A 16,596-nucleotide genomic window follows, 5' to 3' on the forward strand; every position below is an offset into this window, starting at 1 on the left:
GAAAATCACGATTCTATTTAAGCAAGGTCTGAAGTAAGGTACAAAATACACGTAAATACCTGTATATGTACAGGTATATTTAGATGGTGTAACACTGATATCATGTGATGTATATAATACAATGGTTAAAGAAAGCCAGTGAGAATTATCCTTAGCATGTTTTGTCACTGAAAAAATATAAATGGAGCTATATGTATGTGTGTGTATGTTTGTACGTATGTTTCTATGTATATGATGTACATATATGTAAAGAATATACATGACACGCGTGGTGCATATATAGCATACCATAAAGATAGATATACATAATACATAATAGTAATAGTTGTGTACCTGTGGTAAATGGGAAAGAAAATTTATCGAGTGATACGTGAAAAAAATATGCGGTTAGAAGAAATGCCATTACGTTTGAGCTCTGATGAGCGGGATTTTGAAATGGATGAAGAAACTGACTATCTTCTTCAACCTTCTGAAGATAGTATACGACTTTTAACTTCACGAAGACGGCGAATAAACGATTTTTCTATATTCCTCAAGAACTGTCTTTGTGGGTAAGTTATAGATTCGATAACCCATCATTAACTTGAACAAAAGATTGAATAGAAACAAATGTGATACTCGATCAACGAATTACTAGCTGCGTATTAATTCTACTGGTAGCCAACATAACAAATGATAAAAATCCATCGAAATTACGTAAATAAATGTGTAAATAAGTCTTTAAAAAATGGAAAATATGAGAAAAGAAAAAAGAAACGAATAGGATATCACGTGAAAATTTCCCATCAAAATATATCTTATCTACCCATCGATAAACGATATCGTAGTAACAAGTTTCAAAATGTTTGCATTTCCAAATATACGTATTTAATAGTGTCTTTCTATTTTTAATAGCGTATAATTCGAAAATACATCATATAATTGTACTGATGCGTCTATATTTATACAATACTTTTCAAATCTTATTTGTGAAGAGTACGTATTATAACAACAATTTTTTTTTGAGGTCAGTCTATTAAGGGTTACTAAAAATACATATATACATAATTGATAGAGAACAAAAAAAGCGAGCAAATTAAACATATTTGAACATAGTATATGTAAATAAATTTTGCATGATTTTACTCACAGTGAGAAAAGATAAAAAGAATGCGAAAAATATAATAAATGGAATACATCGGTATAGTAGGTTTATAGATTGGCGAATTCATCTTGTAAATTCGTACTTCGTGGATGTTATGATGTCATAACAGATCTGTGTTGAATATCGAAAGATACTTTTTGACAGTGTTTTTTAGCGAAAGACTGAATAAAAGTGTTTCTTTACCTAATTTGTGATTACAAATGTGTCTGCTGTGTCTACAAAGAAATATCTAAATGGAGACACAAAGCAATGTTATAAGGCTATCGAAAGAGGATATTCCTCTAATATCTAGACCGCGAAATGACAATTCGTGGACAAGGTGACGTACATTTTACTTCCCCTAAGAAACTTCGATTTCTATGCAGCTTTTTCTATTTTTCTCTAAATTCTTGCTAAATAATTAAATAAATATTGCTAATTATTTCCAAGATGTTCGATTTCAACATAGTAATTATGTTAAATTTATGTTCATATTTCATACAACAATAAACACATATCTCTTCATTGACATTGTTGTATCCAAAGTCTGAATATTCTTTTCATAATTTTTCTTATTAATTTAACAACAATATGGTTGTGCAAACAATAAAAAGGTAAAGTAAAAAATTGGCGATGTACTTTAATTTTTTAGTTTTCTACTTATTTATTATTGTATCTTTATAGATGTTGTACATGGATGTGGAGAAGATGTTGCAGAGAACGTGAATTAAGAGCTAGAGTCATTCACATTGGTCAACTGATGCATGAAAAATTTCCTACTAATGTCATAAGAAATCAGAAATATAATATTGTGACCTTTTTACCTCTGGTAAAGAACATTGATAACTATGTCATTTTCTGTCATGACATAGAATAAAAATATTTAATATTTGTTATTTTATCTTTTTAGGTTCTATTCCAACAATTTAAATTTTTCTTAAATCTATATTTTTTGCTTATGGCCATATCTCAATTCATACCAGACATTCGAATAGGATACTTATATACATATTGGGGACCTTTATGTTTCGTGTTAACTGTTACGATTTGTCGAGAAGCGATCGATGACTTCAGACGATACAAAAGGGACAAAGAAGTCAATGCCCAAAAGTATTATAGATTAGTAAAAGGTTTTGATACCCCGGAATTAGTACCAAGTTCTAAATTGAGAGTAGGCGATTTGGTAAGAAAGTAGAAATATAAAATAATCAAATAGAAACATGAATAGAAGTATTCATTTATTTAATTTTTTTCTAAGGTTATAGTAGAAAAAGGTCAGAGAGTACCAGCTGACTTAGTCCTACTGCGAACCACGGAAAGATCGGGTGCATGCTTTGTGAGAACAGATCAATTGGATGGAGAAACAGATTGGAAGTTGCGACTGGCTGTTCCAGCCACTCAAAAATTGGAAAATAATTCTCAATTGTTTGATATTAAAGCAAGCATATATGTTGAGAAGCCACAAAAAGATATCCATAGCTTTATTGGAACGTTTACCAGAGTAAATTTCTAAATATCTAACTTGCTCTTAACATTTACATATGTAGTACAGTTATTAATAAATGATTGTATTACAATTTGTAGTATGATGGATACAGCAGTGAAGAAAGTTTAGGGGTGGATAATACTCTATGGGCAAATACAGCAATAGCATCAGGTTCAGCTCTTGGTGTTGTAGTATATACAGGGCAAGAAACTAGATCTCTTATGAATCACTCCGCCCCACGATCGAAAGTTGGTTTATTAGATCAGGAAATAAATCAGTTGACAAAGGTGTTGTATCATATTATGAAAACATCTGGTACATTCTGCAATTTCACTTTACTATTTACTAAATGTCGAATGAATTTTAATTTTGTAGGTTTTATTTTGTGCTGTGATTGGATTAGCTTTGGTAATGATGTCTTTAAAAGGATTCAATGGGCCATGGTATCGTTATATGTTTCGCTTCGTTTTGTTATTTTCTTACATAATACCAATCAGTTTAAGAGTGAATTTAGACATGGGAAAGGCTTTTTATGCTTGGTGCATACAAAGGGACAAAGAAATTGCTGGAACCGTTGTAAGAACTACTACTATTCCAGAAGAACTTGGTCGTATTTCATATTTATTAAGTGACAAAACTGGCACATTGACACAAAATAAAATGGTTTTCAAGAAATTACATTTGGGCATGATATCTTATGGGCAAGAAACATTTGATGAAATTATGACTGTATTAAAAACATGTTATTCTACAAATTCAGAAACTTCACCAGTAAAACCATCAGCATCTATACATAGTGGGAAAGTAAGAAGATCTGAAAGTACTAGAATATATGATGCTGTGCATGCTCTGGCATTGTGTCATAATGTAACACCAGTTTACGATGAAGTACCTAAATCAACTAATTTAGATACAATGAGTATACAAACAGGAGAAACAGGAGATTCTGGTTCTATTCAAAGGTAATTTTCGTAAAGATATGCCACATAAAATTGTATGAGGTGTACCTTTACTTCATTTCTACTTTCAGTCAAACAGAAGCAGACCAACATTACTATTTGCCGGAACAAAAACGTAATTACCAGGCTTCTAGTCCAGATGAAGTAGCGTTGGTCAAGTGGACGGAGGAAATGGGATTAGCTTTAGTAAAGCGCGATTTGAATTTTATGCAACTAAAAGCTCCAAATGGCAAAATTTTGAACTATACGATCTTACAAATATTTCCATTTACATCAGAGACTAAACGAATGGGGATAATAGTAAAGGAAGAATCTAGTTCTGAAATAGTATTTTATCTGAAAGGTGCGGACGTAGTAATGTCTGGAATAGTACAGTATAACGATTGGCTTGAGGAAGAATGTGGTAATATGGCTCGAGAAGGTTTAAGAACGTTAGTTGTTGCAAAAAAAAATTTGACGGAAGAGCAATATCTTGATTTTGAAGCAAGGTATTGGCAAATTACTATGTGCTAAATGGCAAAATGTATATAATAATTCGACTACATTGAAGATGATTTTTTTTAGATATAATTCAGCAAGAATGAGCGTTAGCGATCGCGTTTCAAGAGTTGCCGCAGTTGTCGAAAGTTTAGAGAGGGAAATGGAATTATTATGTGTAACCGGTGTCGAAGATAGATTACAGGACAGAGTAAGGCCTACATTGGAGCTATTAAGGAATGCTGGAATTAAGGTACATCGCATCTTTTCCACTTCACATATTACGCGAGAATAAACTCTTTTGTTTGTTTTGATAATAATTTTTCTTGCAATATCTTTTCCTATGATCTTTAGATTTGGATGTTAACGGGTGACAAACTGGAAACGGCAACTTGTATAGCAAAATCTTCGCGTTTGGTTTCACGAACGCAAAGTCTTCATGTTTTCAAATCGGTGGTAACTCGCACGGATGCGCATTTGGAATTAAATACCTTCCGTAAAAAACAAGACTGTGCCTTAGTCATCAGCGGAGATTCTTTAGAGGTATGTTTGCAATATTACGAACAAGAATTCTTGGAACTAGCATGCGGTTCACCAGCTGTTGTTTGCTGTCGATGTTCACCCACGCAAAAAGCCGAAGTTGTTAGTCTTATTCAAAGACATACTGGCAAGAGAACCGCAGCTGTCGGTGATGGAGGCAACGATGTATCAATGATACAAGCAGCAGATGCTGGTAAGTATATTTCTCATAGCATTTAAGTGAATCGTAGTATGGATGTCAACAAACCGCTGATGCTCATTTCTCTTTTTAGGTATAGGCCTTGAAGGACTCGAAGGAAGACAAGCTTCTCTGGCCGCAGATTTTTCCATTTCTCAATTCAGTCATTTGGCTAATCTTTTATTAGTTCACGGTCGTAGAAGTTACAAACGCTCCGCTGCTTTAAGTCAATTCGTTATTCATCGAGGTTTAATTATTTCCACCATGCAAGCCGTGTTTTCTGCAGTCTTTTATTTGTCGTCTGTATCTTTGTATCAGGGATTTTTAATGGTTGGGTAAGAAAGAATTAAATGATTTCAGAACACATATATACGTGTATATATATAATATATATACATATATATAAATATAATTGAATATGATATAACAATACTAGCACGTCAAATAATAATAATAAATTTGTAGTTATGGAACAATATATACGATGTTTCCCGTATTTTCTTTGGTACTAGACAAAGATGTATCAGGAAAAATTGCACTTACTTACCCAGAACTTTATAAAGAACTCAGTAAGGGTCGATCGTTGTCTTATAAGACATTCTTCATGTGGATTTTAATAAGCATATACCAAGGTATAAGTTTTTTTGTTGTTGTCATTAACTATATACCATACAACAACATACTAATTGCTTAAATCATCTTACAGGTGGAGTTATAATGTATGGCGCACTTATAATGTTCGAAGATGAATTCATTCATATAGTGGCCATAAGTTTCACAGCACTTGTCTTGACAGAGTTAATAATGGTAGCTTTAACTATTAGAACATGGCATCATATTATGATACTTGCGGAGATTTTCTCATTGGCGCTTTATTTATTATCTCTAGTCGTTCTCAAAGATTATTTTGGTATGTACAATTAATATTTAATATATCATATAATATATCATATATTTAAAAAAAAAAGAGAGAGATACATTTATCTAAAGAAACTTTAATCATTTCTTTCTATTTATAACACAGATGCCGAGTTTATCAAGACTACTGACTTTTTGTGGAAAGTATTGCTAATAACTTTAATTTCTTGCATGCCATTATATATCTTAAAATTTTTACGAAAAAAGTTTTCTCCTCCAAGTTACACCAAATTATCTTAAATTTCGTGCATAACAGTTTCACTTTATAAAAGTAACTTACACGGAGAATTTAGAAAATTCTGATCTGTATTGGAAAAGTGCTATGAAGAAACTGTTTTTAAGATTAATTATCAATAGTCTCTGATTTACGCTCTTTGCTAAGTGCGTTTGCATTTTATAAAGTTCTTGAATATTCTTCTAAATATTCTGGAAATATCGAAGCGATAGAACGTTACAACTTGACATCAAAATGTAATTGTTAACGAAAATTACAATTGCTTTTGTTCTAAATATATTATACTAAATGCTTTACTATGTAGAATAGATCAGATTTAATATTTCTTTAAATTCTAAATTAATGATAAATATCATGAATAACTCGCTACTGTTATCATTATTAATATTATGTTTATGCAGAATATCATAATAATATAAACATATCCTTAATTTTTCACATTGTAAATTGAAACAAATTGAAATTGTGATAATTGAAAAGAAATTATTTAAATCTGTTTTTGTTCATTTTTATTTATTCTAGCAACCAATAAGATATTTTCTTTTATGAAATATGTTCGCATAATATGTAATAGCATTTTACTCGATTTCGTCTCCTATCTATCGTATGTATTCGATCGCATACTATTTGTAGCATTTATATATATATATATATATATATATATATATATATATATATATATATCATATATCAATATATATATATATATATATACACATTGAGTTTACAGGACATAAATAATCAGCTGATCAAAAGCATATAATGCTTTAAAGTTTTCTAAATGTATTTAATAAATACGTAAAAGTACGTTAAATTCGTACGTTAAAAGTAAAGTTAAATTCTTATTTTTATAAATTAAATGCCACGATTCCTGTTTGTTATCGTCTTACTTTAATGTAGGATATTTTCCTTTTATATTTTAAATAGAATTTATTAATTTCAATTTTAATATAATATGATACAATGTAATGTAACTTACTTGTCGCGTATGTACAATGCTAAAATAAAAGAAATCGATTTTTATATTTATGCATATATTAAGTAAGATTGTAGATTTAGAAATAACTGTTGTTAGCTACGACGTTGATGAACTGTATCATATATGTAGAATATATACTTATTTCTGCGTAAGGTATTTGACCTAATGACACATTTATAATTAATTTATGTGAAAAGTATAATAATAATACATTCATTTGAACATTATGCCGATTTTCTTTTTAATCCTGTAAGCGCACTGAAATATTATCAATAGATTAAGGATGTTTATCAGTTTATTCATAATAGTTTAATAATAATTATATTCTAATAGTGTTAATACAATAAATGTAACTAACATAGTACTGAGATTCCATTTTTTTCGTTTGCCCATAAAAAAATGGATCTAGTTATGAAAAAGACATAGTAAATAATACACAAATACTTTATTTCTTTAATGAATTAATTTTTTTATTTATCTAACTGTAACGTGTAATTTCTCAGCTGCAAGTTTTGCTATTTGATCGTGAATATTTTGTACTTCTCGTTTTGATAATGTACGTTCCATATGTCTGTATATTATAGTGTAGCAGTGTGACAATCTCTTGGTCGTGGGGTGAGTGAATTCATCTTTTAATATAACTTGTTCTACTCTATCACCACCAACATCTCTTACTATATCGTAAAAATCGCTCGACGAGTAACTTTTATCTTCAGGCAACCAAAAACTTATATCATTTTTACACTGGGGATAAATGCTAATTGCCTGTAATACAGAAATTTAATTAAAAATTTTTCTTTTAATGCAATATTTATTAGTTTATTAATTTCTGTACCTTATATTTTATTGCTGTATTATGATCTTCAAATTTGAATTGATTTAAGAAACCAGTGTCTTTACTCCAAAACAATCTAATATTGGGGATATCATATAAACACATAGCTAGTCTTTCCAATCCCAATCCAAATGCCCATCCAATGCGTTCTCCTGCACCCGAATTTTGTAAAATCTCCTGACGCATAATACCACATCCCAATACTTCAATCCACTGATCTTTATAGAAGACTTCTAGTTCCCATGAAGGATGAGTGAAAGGAAAATATTGTTGAACCCATTTGCATTGAATTTCTACAATTACAAGTTCATATTTTACATCTCATACCAATTAATATCAGAAATTTTCCTTCTTCTTAAAATTACCTGATCCAAAGAGCACTTGTGCTAAACCCATTAAAGTATTTTTTAATTCATGTTCCATTAGTTTTACAGATTCCAAAGTATGACACGCTTGTTTTTCATCAGTTTCTATACCTCTATGTTCAAATACCCTTAACCCATCAGAATCATTCACATTTTGAAATACTTCCTCTGTTGTACATAATCTGACAGCATCTACTTGATGGAAAACAGGATAATGCGTAGAATCTATTTCATCTCTACGATAAACATCTCCAACTACAATGAAATTGTTCAAACCCATTGAAATCAGCTTTGACTGATGAGCTGTTGTATGAGATCTGAGCACAATATTTTGATTGACATAATAACAATCACTTCGGTTTCTAGACGGATGACCCTTTGGTATAAGAAGGGAATCAAAATTTTGAGTTACTGTAACTATAGGAGAGAGATTATCATATACACTAAATATAGGATTTCCGATACGGTTATAAAATTGCGTATGAAAATAGTTGACAATACGTTGACGAACATGAGATAAAGGATGATATGAAGTAATGTGTAAATTTCTTCCCAATTTGGAAAAAATGTTTTCACCGATATTTGTCCAGTTATCTTTTGGAAAAATGTCACCTAATAATATTATTGCATTGCTTTTTACAGCTTGACTTGTTGTACAAAAGGTTCTACCAAATAATATTTTTTTACTATAACGCCCAAAGTATTTCATCATGCACCTGTAAAAATATATTTTAATCATTATTTATAAAAGTATTTAAATAGTTAAAGCAATATAATACATTTGTAATAAATAACCTAACCGTTGCAGAATCATTATGACATGATATTAAACTCTAAATATTTTAGATTGGCGGAATTGTATTATTTTTCAATATAATTCATAGAAATTGGTACGTACACTAATTTATAACGAAAACTATTCTGCTTTCAAAAATTTAAGGACAATTTACAATATTAATATTTATTGAAGCGTGAGTTTTGTATTTTCCAAAGGAAAGCATTAAACTAACTCACTGAAGCATGAAACCTTCTTTTGATGCCATTATTGATTATAAAAATGTATTACTCAGAAATGTAATAATGAGTAAGTAGCAAAAAACAAATTTAAAGTAAAATGAGGAATCAATGCGTAAAATACAATGCATTTTAATTTGAGATATTCTGGATTAGAGTACATATATATACCACTATACACGTGAGATATCTATCTATGATGTATTTGATCTATGATGTATCGTAAATGATGGCTAGTAGTCGGAAGGTTATTTTGAGTCTCTATCGAAATCTAATTCGAGAAAGCAAAAAATGGAATTCATACAATTATCGGCAAGTAAAAATTATTAAGTTAATTATTATTGATTATAATTTTGCAATTGGACATACTAAAATTAATCAAACTCTAATTATTTTAAAAAATTGTTAACGACAGAATAAAAGATATTATTTTCACAAATGTTATTAACGTTTAAGTTATAAATTATATCCTTATTTGTTTTGTAAGAATCTAATCTTATACTTATTATAGGATGTATGCTTTACGTAAAATTCGACATGAGTTTCAACAGAACAAGACTATACAGGATAAAGAGAAGATCAATGAATGTTATAATAGAGGATTGGAAAGTCTTCAAATTATTAAGAGACAAGTAACAATTGGAAATCTTTATAGTACTAGGCCATTAATTATTGAAGCTATTGAAAATAAAGCTAATTTGAATTAACAAGAAAAATATAAAATTTATATTAAGATAGTGTATGTAAGTATATTCCTAGTAAATAGGGGGAGCGACAAAGTTTTAAAACTTGAATGATTAAAAATTAAATTAATGTAATTACAGTTAGTTACATACATTTAAGATTTATGTATCAATGTTACAAGTGTATTGACCTGTATGTAATGGACAGTCTGTCCAAAACATTCTACTAAGATAATTTAATAAAAAAATATGTATTATTGATATCACAAAATGTTTTTTATGTAATCAATGATAAATAATTGCAAGTAATTACTCTTAACGAAAACATACACAGAACCATGCTAAATTTTGCAAATTTAACGTAAGTTAGTTTAGAGGAATGTTGCGTGAATAGATCGATATTTTATAACAGAATAGGCACGCGTATAGTATACCGGATAATATTTTGCACGAATCTTTTTATTATTCGAATTTTCGAGCAAATATGTGATATATGTATATGTTATATACAAGGTGTTATATACATAAATATCTTATTTATTGTTGTATGTTGCACGAAAATATTTCTTAGGACAAGGTTACGTTATTTGAAGGGCTACATGTATCAGCTTTTGCTCATGATTATCTTTTTTACGGGATTTTGAGACCATCAGTATTTTTTTAAATAGGGCTCTATATTTATTATCTGATACCTTTGTAGAAAGTGAAAAACAAATTCGACGATCTTTATAATTATACCATTCCCAACATTTAATCTTAAGATATTTACGTTTGAAGTATATAATACGTATATATATGTATTACATATTTAATTATATCAAATCGACAGGTGGCAAAATTAAAAAATGCAAATTTTTCGACAGCTAAGCAGTATTTTTTAACTTATGAGGGCTAAAATAAAGGTTTTAGCAAAATATATACTGAAGACTTGTTTAATAATTTTAATTGATAAACTATTTCAATTGTTTCGCGATGACAGATGGAGCATATTGAAAAGGTAGAGTTGCTCTACGTAAAAAGGAGTGTGACAAGTAGCGAACTGTTATAAATCATTTAGCGAATTAATAAAGAGTTTGATCAAAATGGCCATGCGAAATTTAACAGAACCATTCATTTTAATGCGAAATAATGCTTTACAAAGCAAGCACATATATGCCGAACAAGTATGATATACATAACCTATAATTTACGAAAAATCGGCGACATTAATCTTTTCATGGGAAATTTAGAGGTTAAATAATGGGATACAACATTTTAGAATTTGTCTGACCGAATGGCACTAGTGGCTTCGGATTCTGGTACCTCGGACAACGTCGAATTAAAAAATGTTAATTTGGAAAGTAACGCACCACCTGTATGGACAGATGCCTTGGAGGAGACTCAATATATTTTAAGTAGATTGCGTGTCAAAATAGACAGCTTAGTAGAGTTACATGCTAAACAATTAACTAGGCCAACATTAGACGATACATCACAGGTTTGTCATTAACCACAATGATCGTTATGCTAAAACTAAAGTATTCATATACTTTTGCCAGAAGATTAAACAATCCTTCTGATTTATTTTGATTACTTAATTATTAGAGAGCAAATCGTTAAAAACATGTCTACAGGAAGAGAGACAAATGGAACAACTGACACGTGAAATAGGACGTGCATTTTCTAGCGGTTATCATCAAGTACAAACAATAAAAACTGCAGCAAGGCATGCTACTGGATCTGTGGAACGTCAATTAGCCATAAGCGCGGTAATGGCACTTTCAACAGCTTTACAAGAGCTGGGTCTACGATACAGATCAGCTCAGAATCACTATTTAACACGTATGATTTATAGACATGTCTGATTTTCCTGTAGGCTGGGTACACGAAGAAAAAAATGTTTGACTGTGCTTAATTATTTTAGAGGTAAAGTCAAGAGAAGAGAGGAGTAACCAATTTTTTACAGAAGATCAGTCAATATTTTTAAATAATGCTGCAGCAGACACATGGTTAATGGAGTCAAACGAAACAAATTCAGATTCTTGGGATAATAGAGAACAACAACAACAAGATTCTGTACTTTTACAATTGGAGGATCCTGAAGATAGAATGAAATTAGCCGCAGAAAGAGAAGAACAGATTGGCAACATAGTTCAAAGTATAGCAGATCTCAGGCATATATTCAAAGTAAGTGGTTCTGAAGATTGACATATTGGATGAGTTTATGAACAATATTAAAATTACTGTATAAAATAATAAATAAAAAACTGTTCTTGAATAGGATTTAGCAAGTATGGTGCAGGATCAAGGTACCATTTTGGATAGGATCGATTATAATATTGAACAGACACAGGTACAAGTACAGGAGGGTTACAAACAACTGAGAAAGGCAGACTCTTATCAAAGAGCCAATAAAAAATTGTATTGTATAGTCGTGCTTGCAGGCGCCATTATTCTAGTCAGTTTTCTTTTTGTTGTATTTAAAACATGAAATTTCTATTTCAATTTGCACGATTGCATTTTAGTATATAATTTGTTATTAATTATTTTTGTAAAAAATGAAAAACATGCTTACATAATGTATAATTTGGGCAAAAAATATTTTTCGATAAAATACTTTGGGAAATTTCTGATACAACGTAAACAGGAAAGTAACGTGGAATATAATTAAGCAGATACATATTTTATTTTTGTGACCGTATCAATTATTCTTTTCATTTCATGCTCGAAATCATTCCATAGTGTTGACCTATTTCCGGATATTTATTCTGTATTGTTTATTGTATACATCATTACATGTGACGGGGGTCTTAAGACTTATATATAATATAAATGTAAATATTAATAATCATAATTTTTAATTATATTTTGAATTTAAATTAACTGTAACATATATTTGCGTTGAGATTACAGCTGTAAATTTTTAATAAAACAAAGAGTAGCTGAAACAAACGGAAATCAAATGTGTTCACAAATAAAATGAACCGTAAAAAGGCATGATAAATGTCGATCGGCAGATTGTCGCCTTTTAGCTGATTGACAATTTTAGTAGTCTAGTCTGGCCTGATGTAGTATAGTATACAAGAGAAAAAGAAATATGAAAGGTGAACTTACTCTTGTGTGTGTAGTGTATTGCAGTTGTTTCCTTTCCTTTTTTAAAATAAATGAATATTTTATCGAACGTATGCTATGATTATTATATTATTTAACATTGACTTAAATATCATAAATAAATATTTTTTGATATAGTTTAATAGACATTAAGATAAATAATAACATTAGTTAACAATATTGAATTTTCATTCTTATGAATACTAAATAAATTTTCCTCGAATATTGCACTTTTTTTATCACAGACTGAGCGGTACATATTTTATATCTATATTATTTATATCTATTATTAGTTTATTATTTTATATCTATATCGTTTATATATCTATGTCTATTTATCTATGTATATACATATATATAGACTGAATTTTTAAAAAAATATTACTGTTACGAGAGTTTGAACGATTTTCTTGCTTGCACGTACTTGTATACTTATAAAGATAATTATACATATAAATTATAGTATCTGCATATTCTTCGTTTGTTTCACACGGTATGTGCGTACTCGTGAATGTATGCAAACATGTGTTACATAAACTCCGAGTGTGGTATAATTATTTATTCAGTTCTACAAAAATCTTACGTTATACAAATTAGAAACGATTCGTTAACCAAGGAACAATAGAAATTCGTAAAATACGCTTTCTTCTGAGATTTATTATGTTGAAGAAAATTCAACCTATGGAATAGTACCTACCTATGACGAAGTAGTTTAACGTTCAATATGTGATTCGCAATACTGCAATTCTGTAATAAAAAGTTTATTCTAATAAATGGAATGCACTAAATGCTGATGTTAAAGTCGTATGAATTTTATTGTATCATCTGTATGATCGGATTTGTTTTCCTTGGTCAAGATTCATGATAAAAACCTTAATATACTTGTATAAGCAGTTTCGTGTAGATTTTGTTAAAAGTACGCACGCATTTTGAAAAACTAAGGGACAAATTTGCATCGAACGATAAACAATTTGGATATCATTTACGCGTAAAAGAGTTTACGTTTACTTTGTTTTTATACACGGTGGTAGAAAGGTACATCAGCTGAATAGAGAAAAACGTTCCTGGATAAGTATAATACAGAATGTACGAATAAAAAACGCGTGCGGTTTGTGTATGATTCTGCGGAGACTCAGAATCGATCGAACATGAGTTAAGAGGCTTGTGCGACTACACATTACTCAAGTGAAAGACGGAGACGAGGTATTTAGAATGTGAACTAAAATTGCAAACGCTCCACCGAGTATGTAACGTACGAAATTATCACCGACTAAAGGACCTAAAGCGTAAAGTCCAGATCTCGGGGCTTTGATTACTTCATAAGTAAAATCGTCAACCTCGATAGGATTCGATTTACCATCTATGGGTTTCTCGAAATATTTACCAAGCCCGATACCGTCAGCTTTGAGATAGGACAAATCAGGCTTGTAACCTGTGAACGAACGAATTTTCTTAGCTGAAAATCTTTAACAAGCGAAAGCGAAACGAAAGTATGATTTGGTTTTGCTTTGTACGGATTTGATACATACCGATAAGGATGGCTACGGCAGAGACACGAAAAGCGTGTGCGCATCCGTCTGGGTCGACAAGCGTAACCATCGGATGTTTTTCGAATCCGGCACCATCGATGAAATCAGTATCATTTGCAGTAAGTCCGAGCAACGTGTACCCCGGTAATGCTTTGTATAGAGGATAATTAGTACCACCATCAGCCATCATCTCGTATACCTTGTGATATTCGGGATACATCGAGCTGGGTAGACCTTGCAATCTATCATAGATAGTGCGTATTTTCTCGTCGTTTGATTTATTCCATTCGTTGGACGAGTCACGAAATGCGTGCAAGACGGGAATGCCATGAAAACGAACGGCCATGATTGCATCGGCAGCACTTAGTCCAGAACCGATCACTAATACCGGATCAATTGGTTGCCGTCGTTCCTCTACTTCTAAAATTGAATCGACCATCGAGTTTTTCCATAATCTAATTCCAAGTAATTTTAGCAAAGCTTAAGCTGCTTCGAGAGAAAAGGAAAGAAGCATTTCGCGTACCATGTTGCTGATGACTAATCAAATGATCCAATCTTGATTCCAGCTTGTTTAGATCGTGCGTTACCCAATCAAGTTGAGAATCTTCACCGGCTATACCCAATTGATTTGATAAATCGGTCGTGCCTGTGGCAAGAACGACTCTTTTGCAGCGATAGCGAAACGGTTTCCCTGTTTGTTTATCGAAACCATCGACTATCCATCCGTAACGATCTTGTTGTTGTTGTTGTTGTTGTTGTTGTTGTTGTTGTTGTTGTTGTTGTTGTGGATGATGATGATAACGAGAATCGCAGCACAGTCTCACTGAAGTAACTACAGTCTCGCTAAAAAGTAAACGTCCATGTGATTAGCAGTTACAAGATGCGACACAACTCGCGAGCATTGCAACTACGATAAATTACTGTGCGAACCAACCATCGAAAGTATTGCTCCAACTTTTTTCTCCGTACGTAATCTTTGTAATAGGCAGCTACTGTACCGACAGAAATTCTGCTAGCCGTTTTACATGCACTCGGTTTCTCTTGAAAGGCATAGTACATGCACGACGGTTTACCCTCTGTCGAATTTGCTTTTTGAAGTTCTTCGGACTCGACCAACATCTCCCATTGTCTTATGTCTAAATCGGGCAACGACATCCATCGGTTCAAGCTGATGGTCAACACGTTTGGATCCATCGACTAACACACAATTAATTCATCAATTCTAAATTGAACCTTGAAGCACGTTTAACTTGTGTAATGATAAACGTTCTCGCCTGTCGAACGATATTCGTGACGTATTCGTAAACTCTATCGATTCGAATAAATTGGTTAGGTGGAAGATTTGTGACTGCCGAACCGAAGGAAATACGTAGCAAGGGAACAAAGAAACCGAGAACAGATCAACAATATCGTTGATCGTTTCTTTACCGGCGGTATCGCCAACATCGGGGTATATCGTCAGATTTCTTTGTCATCACCGCGGTACGCGGTTCAACTAACCGTAAGCCCGTTACCCGATAAAACATGTCCCACGTTCGTTACCTGCCATGAACCACCAGGTTGACCTTTACCGAGCACAATGTGATCGATCACTTTATGCTCAGGATGTTGCTCGACCGATTTCCAGGTAAGCAGAGACGGCACATCAAGGCCAGCATCGACACAAGGATGTTGAAGTTGGTCCATAAGAAGAGCCAAAGGCCGACCACCGGTTCTACCTTCCAGTCCGGAAGAAAGACATTCCAATTTGCAACGCGTACTGCTCGCCAAGCCCCTTCCACCGCCGTTCCCCTGACATTTTCTCAACTTGGTATTCTCACTCTCGTGCCATCGATGGCATCTCGGTTCATTGCCTAATTGTTGTTGTTCTTGACTCGTCTTATCGCAACATTCCTCGTCATCATTTCCGGACCTCGTGCTCGAGTGTAATCTGGCTGTGAGCATTTCATCGGCGGGATGTGGTTCACCGGTATAATAAGGCCAATTTCCAGCAAGCATGAAAGAAAGGCATATTCCACTAGGTCCGTTTCCTGAACAAAACATACACACCACCCTGTGTATAGAATACAGACAATACCGATTCTTTTATCCTTTCGCACTGCTTTTTCGCGATACTTCGGCGCGTATTATCACGGGAAAAACGGCCGTTACCGTGTGTTTCCACCTGAAATCGTGTGCTACGATC

General features: G+C 32.0%; 5 protein-coding genes across 14 annotated transcripts in view; 3 read left to right on the forward strand and 2 right to left on the reverse strand.

Moving 5' to 3' along the window:
* Nucleotides 1-199: 199 nt before the first annotated feature.
* LOC100745894 (probable phospholipid-transporting ATPase IIB) lies at nucleotides 200-6,222 on the forward strand. Of its 3 annotated transcripts, none has more exons than XM_012384193.3 (13): nucleotides 200-551; nucleotides 1,808-1,952; nucleotides 2,034-2,306; nucleotides 2,382-2,624; nucleotides 2,708-2,896; nucleotides 2,985-3,571; nucleotides 3,640-4,056; nucleotides 4,133-4,298; nucleotides 4,400-4,778; nucleotides 4,858-5,098; nucleotides 5,229-5,395; nucleotides 5,470-5,673; nucleotides 5,788-6,212. In XM_012384193.3, the coding sequence occupies exons 1-13, from the start codon at nucleotides 343-345 to the stop codon at nucleotides 5,919-5,921; spliced, it is 3,354 nt and encodes a 1,117-aa protein (XP_012239616.1). In that variant the 5' UTR covers nucleotides 200-342; the 3' UTR covers nucleotides 5,922-6,212. The 3 variants fall into 3 exon arrangements, with proteins under 3 accessions (XP_012239616.1, XP_012239617.1, XP_024222601.2); XM_012384194.3 differs by lacking the exon at nucleotides 200-551 and adding an exon at nucleotides 1,171-1,463 and having other exon boundaries at nucleotides 5,788-6,222; XM_024366833.2 differs by lacking the exon at nucleotides 200-551 and adding an exon at nucleotides 1,716-1,737 and having other exon boundaries at nucleotides 5,788-6,222.
* Nucleotides 6,223-7,177: 955 nt separating this feature from the next.
* On the reverse strand, nucleotides 7,178-10,599 carry LOC100748814 (probable phenylalanine--tRNA ligase, mitochondrial). 4 transcript variants are annotated; one of them, XM_033320151.1, is made up of 4 exons: nucleotides 10,485-10,599; nucleotides 8,096-8,811; nucleotides 7,731-8,023; nucleotides 7,178-7,660 (listed from the first exon to the last, which is right to left on the reverse strand). In XM_033320151.1, the coding sequence occupies exons 2-4, from the start codon at nucleotides 8,805-8,807 to the stop codon at nucleotides 7,370-7,372; spliced, it is 1,296 nt and encodes a 431-aa protein (XP_033176042.1). In that variant the 5' UTR covers nucleotides 8,808-8,811; nucleotides 10,485-10,599; the 3' UTR covers nucleotides 7,178-7,369. The 4 variants fall into 4 exon arrangements, with proteins under 4 accessions (XP_033176042.1, XP_003488569.1, XP_012239628.1 ...); XM_003488521.4 differs by lacking the exon at nucleotides 10,485-10,599 and adding an exon at nucleotides 9,110-9,294; XM_012384205.2 differs by lacking the exon at nucleotides 10,485-10,599 and adding an exon at nucleotides 8,994-9,256 and having other exon boundaries at nucleotides 7,340-7,660.
* On the forward strand, nucleotides 9,291-10,063 carry LOC100748928 (LYR motif-containing protein 4). The gene is made up of 2 exons (XM_003488522.4): nucleotides 9,291-9,421; nucleotides 9,621-10,063. Exons 1-2 carry the CDS (start codon nucleotides 9,336-9,338, stop codon nucleotides 9,814-9,816), a joined length of 282 nt encoding a protein of 93 aa, XP_003488570.1. The 5' UTR covers nucleotides 9,291-9,335; the 3' UTR covers nucleotides 9,817-10,063.
* LOC100749048 (syntaxin-16) lies at nucleotides 9,711-12,952 on the forward strand. Of its 2 annotated transcripts, XM_003488523.4 has the most exons (6): nucleotides 9,711-9,843; nucleotides 10,772-10,955; nucleotides 11,051-11,269; nucleotides 11,406-11,613; nucleotides 11,696-11,958; nucleotides 12,053-12,952. In XM_003488523.4, exons 2-6 carry the CDS (start codon nucleotides 10,875-10,877, stop codon nucleotides 12,260-12,262), a joined length of 981 nt encoding a protein of 326 aa, XP_003488571.1. In that variant the 5' UTR covers nucleotides 9,711-9,843; nucleotides 10,772-10,874; the 3' UTR covers nucleotides 12,263-12,952. The 2 variants fall into 2 exon arrangements, with proteins under 2 accessions (XP_003488571.1, XP_033176044.1); XM_033320153.1 differs by lacking the exon at nucleotides 9,711-9,843 and having other exon boundaries at nucleotides 10,804-10,955; nucleotides 11,024-11,269.
* Nucleotides 12,953-13,249: 297 nt separating this feature from the next.
* LOC100749166 (oxidative stress-induced growth inhibitor 1) overlaps nucleotides 13,250-16,596 on the reverse strand; it is an 8,138-nt gene continuing 4,791 nt past the window's right edge. Inside the window, exons 3-7 of one of the 4 annotated variants that reach the window (XM_033320147.1) lie at nucleotides 15,954-16,441; nucleotides 15,346-15,608; nucleotides 14,935-15,254; nucleotides 14,412-14,855; nucleotides 13,250-13,629 (exon numbers count right to left, since the gene is read on the reverse strand). In XM_033320147.1, coding sequence (XP_033176038.1) covers nucleotides 13,595-13,629; nucleotides 14,412-14,855; nucleotides 14,935-15,254; nucleotides 15,346-15,608; nucleotides 15,954-16,441 — 1,550 coding nt within the window. In that variant the 3' untranslated portion in view covers nucleotides 13,250-13,594. Of the gene's footprint in view, nucleotides 14,315-14,411; nucleotides 14,856-14,934; nucleotides 15,255-15,345; nucleotides 15,609-15,953; nucleotides 16,442-16,596 lie in introns of all 4 variants that reach the window. The other 3 variants (XM_012384198.3, XM_033320146.1, XM_012384197.3) reach the window with 3 other exon arrangements.

This window comes from Bombus impatiens, unplaced genomic scaffold, assembly GCF_000188095.3.
Source record: "Bombus impatiens unplaced genomic scaffold, BIMP_2.2 scf_0248, whole genome shotgun sequence".
NCBI classification, from domain to species: domain Eukaryota; kingdom Metazoa; phylum Arthropoda; class Insecta; order Hymenoptera; family Apidae; genus Bombus; species Bombus impatiens.

Bases quoted from the DNA above. Each gene is read 5' to 3' on its own strand.
- LOC100745894 (XM_012384193.3), top strand. From the start codon at position 343: ATGGGAAAGAAAATTTATCGAGTGATACGTGAAAAAAATATGCGGTTA. The intron at 2,307-2,381 runs GTAAGAAAGTAG...TTTTTTTCTAAG, and splicing joins AATTGAGAGTAGGCGATTTG to GTTATAGTAGAAAAAGGTCA. The intron at 4,779-4,857 runs GTAAGTATATTT...TTCTCTTTTTAG, and splicing joins GATACAAGCAGCAGATGCTG to GTATAGGCCTTGAAGGACTC.
- LOC100748814 (XM_003488521.4), bottom strand. From the start codon at position 9,138: ATGGCATCAAAAGAAGGTTTCATGCTTCA. The intron at 8,812-9,109 runs GTGAGTTAGTTT...ATATTTTTACAG, and splicing joins AAAGAAGGTTTCATGCTTCA to GTGCATGATGAAATACTTTG. The intron at 8,024-8,095 runs GTAATTTTAAGA...TTGTAATTGTAG, and splicing joins ACAAGTGCTCTTTGGATCAG to AAATTCAATGCAAATGGGTT.
- LOC100749048 (XM_003488523.4), top strand. From the start codon at position 10,875: ATGGCCATGCGAAATTTAACAGAACCATTCATTTTAATGCGAAATAAT. The intron at 10,956-11,050 runs GTATGATATACA...ACAACATTTTAG, and splicing joins AGCACATATATGCCGAACAA to AATTTGTCTGACCGAATGGC. The intron at 11,614-11,695 runs GTATGATTTATA...TAATTATTTTAG, and splicing joins TCAGAATCACTATTTAACAC to AGGTAAAGTCAAGAGAAGAG.
- LOC100748928 (XM_003488522.4), top strand. From the start codon at position 9,336: ATGATGGCTAGTAGTCGGAAGGTTATTTTGAGTCTCTATCGAAATCTA. The intron at 9,422-9,620 runs GCAAGTAAAAAT...TACTTATTATAG, and splicing joins TGGAATTCATACAATTATCG to GATGTATGCTTTACGTAAAA.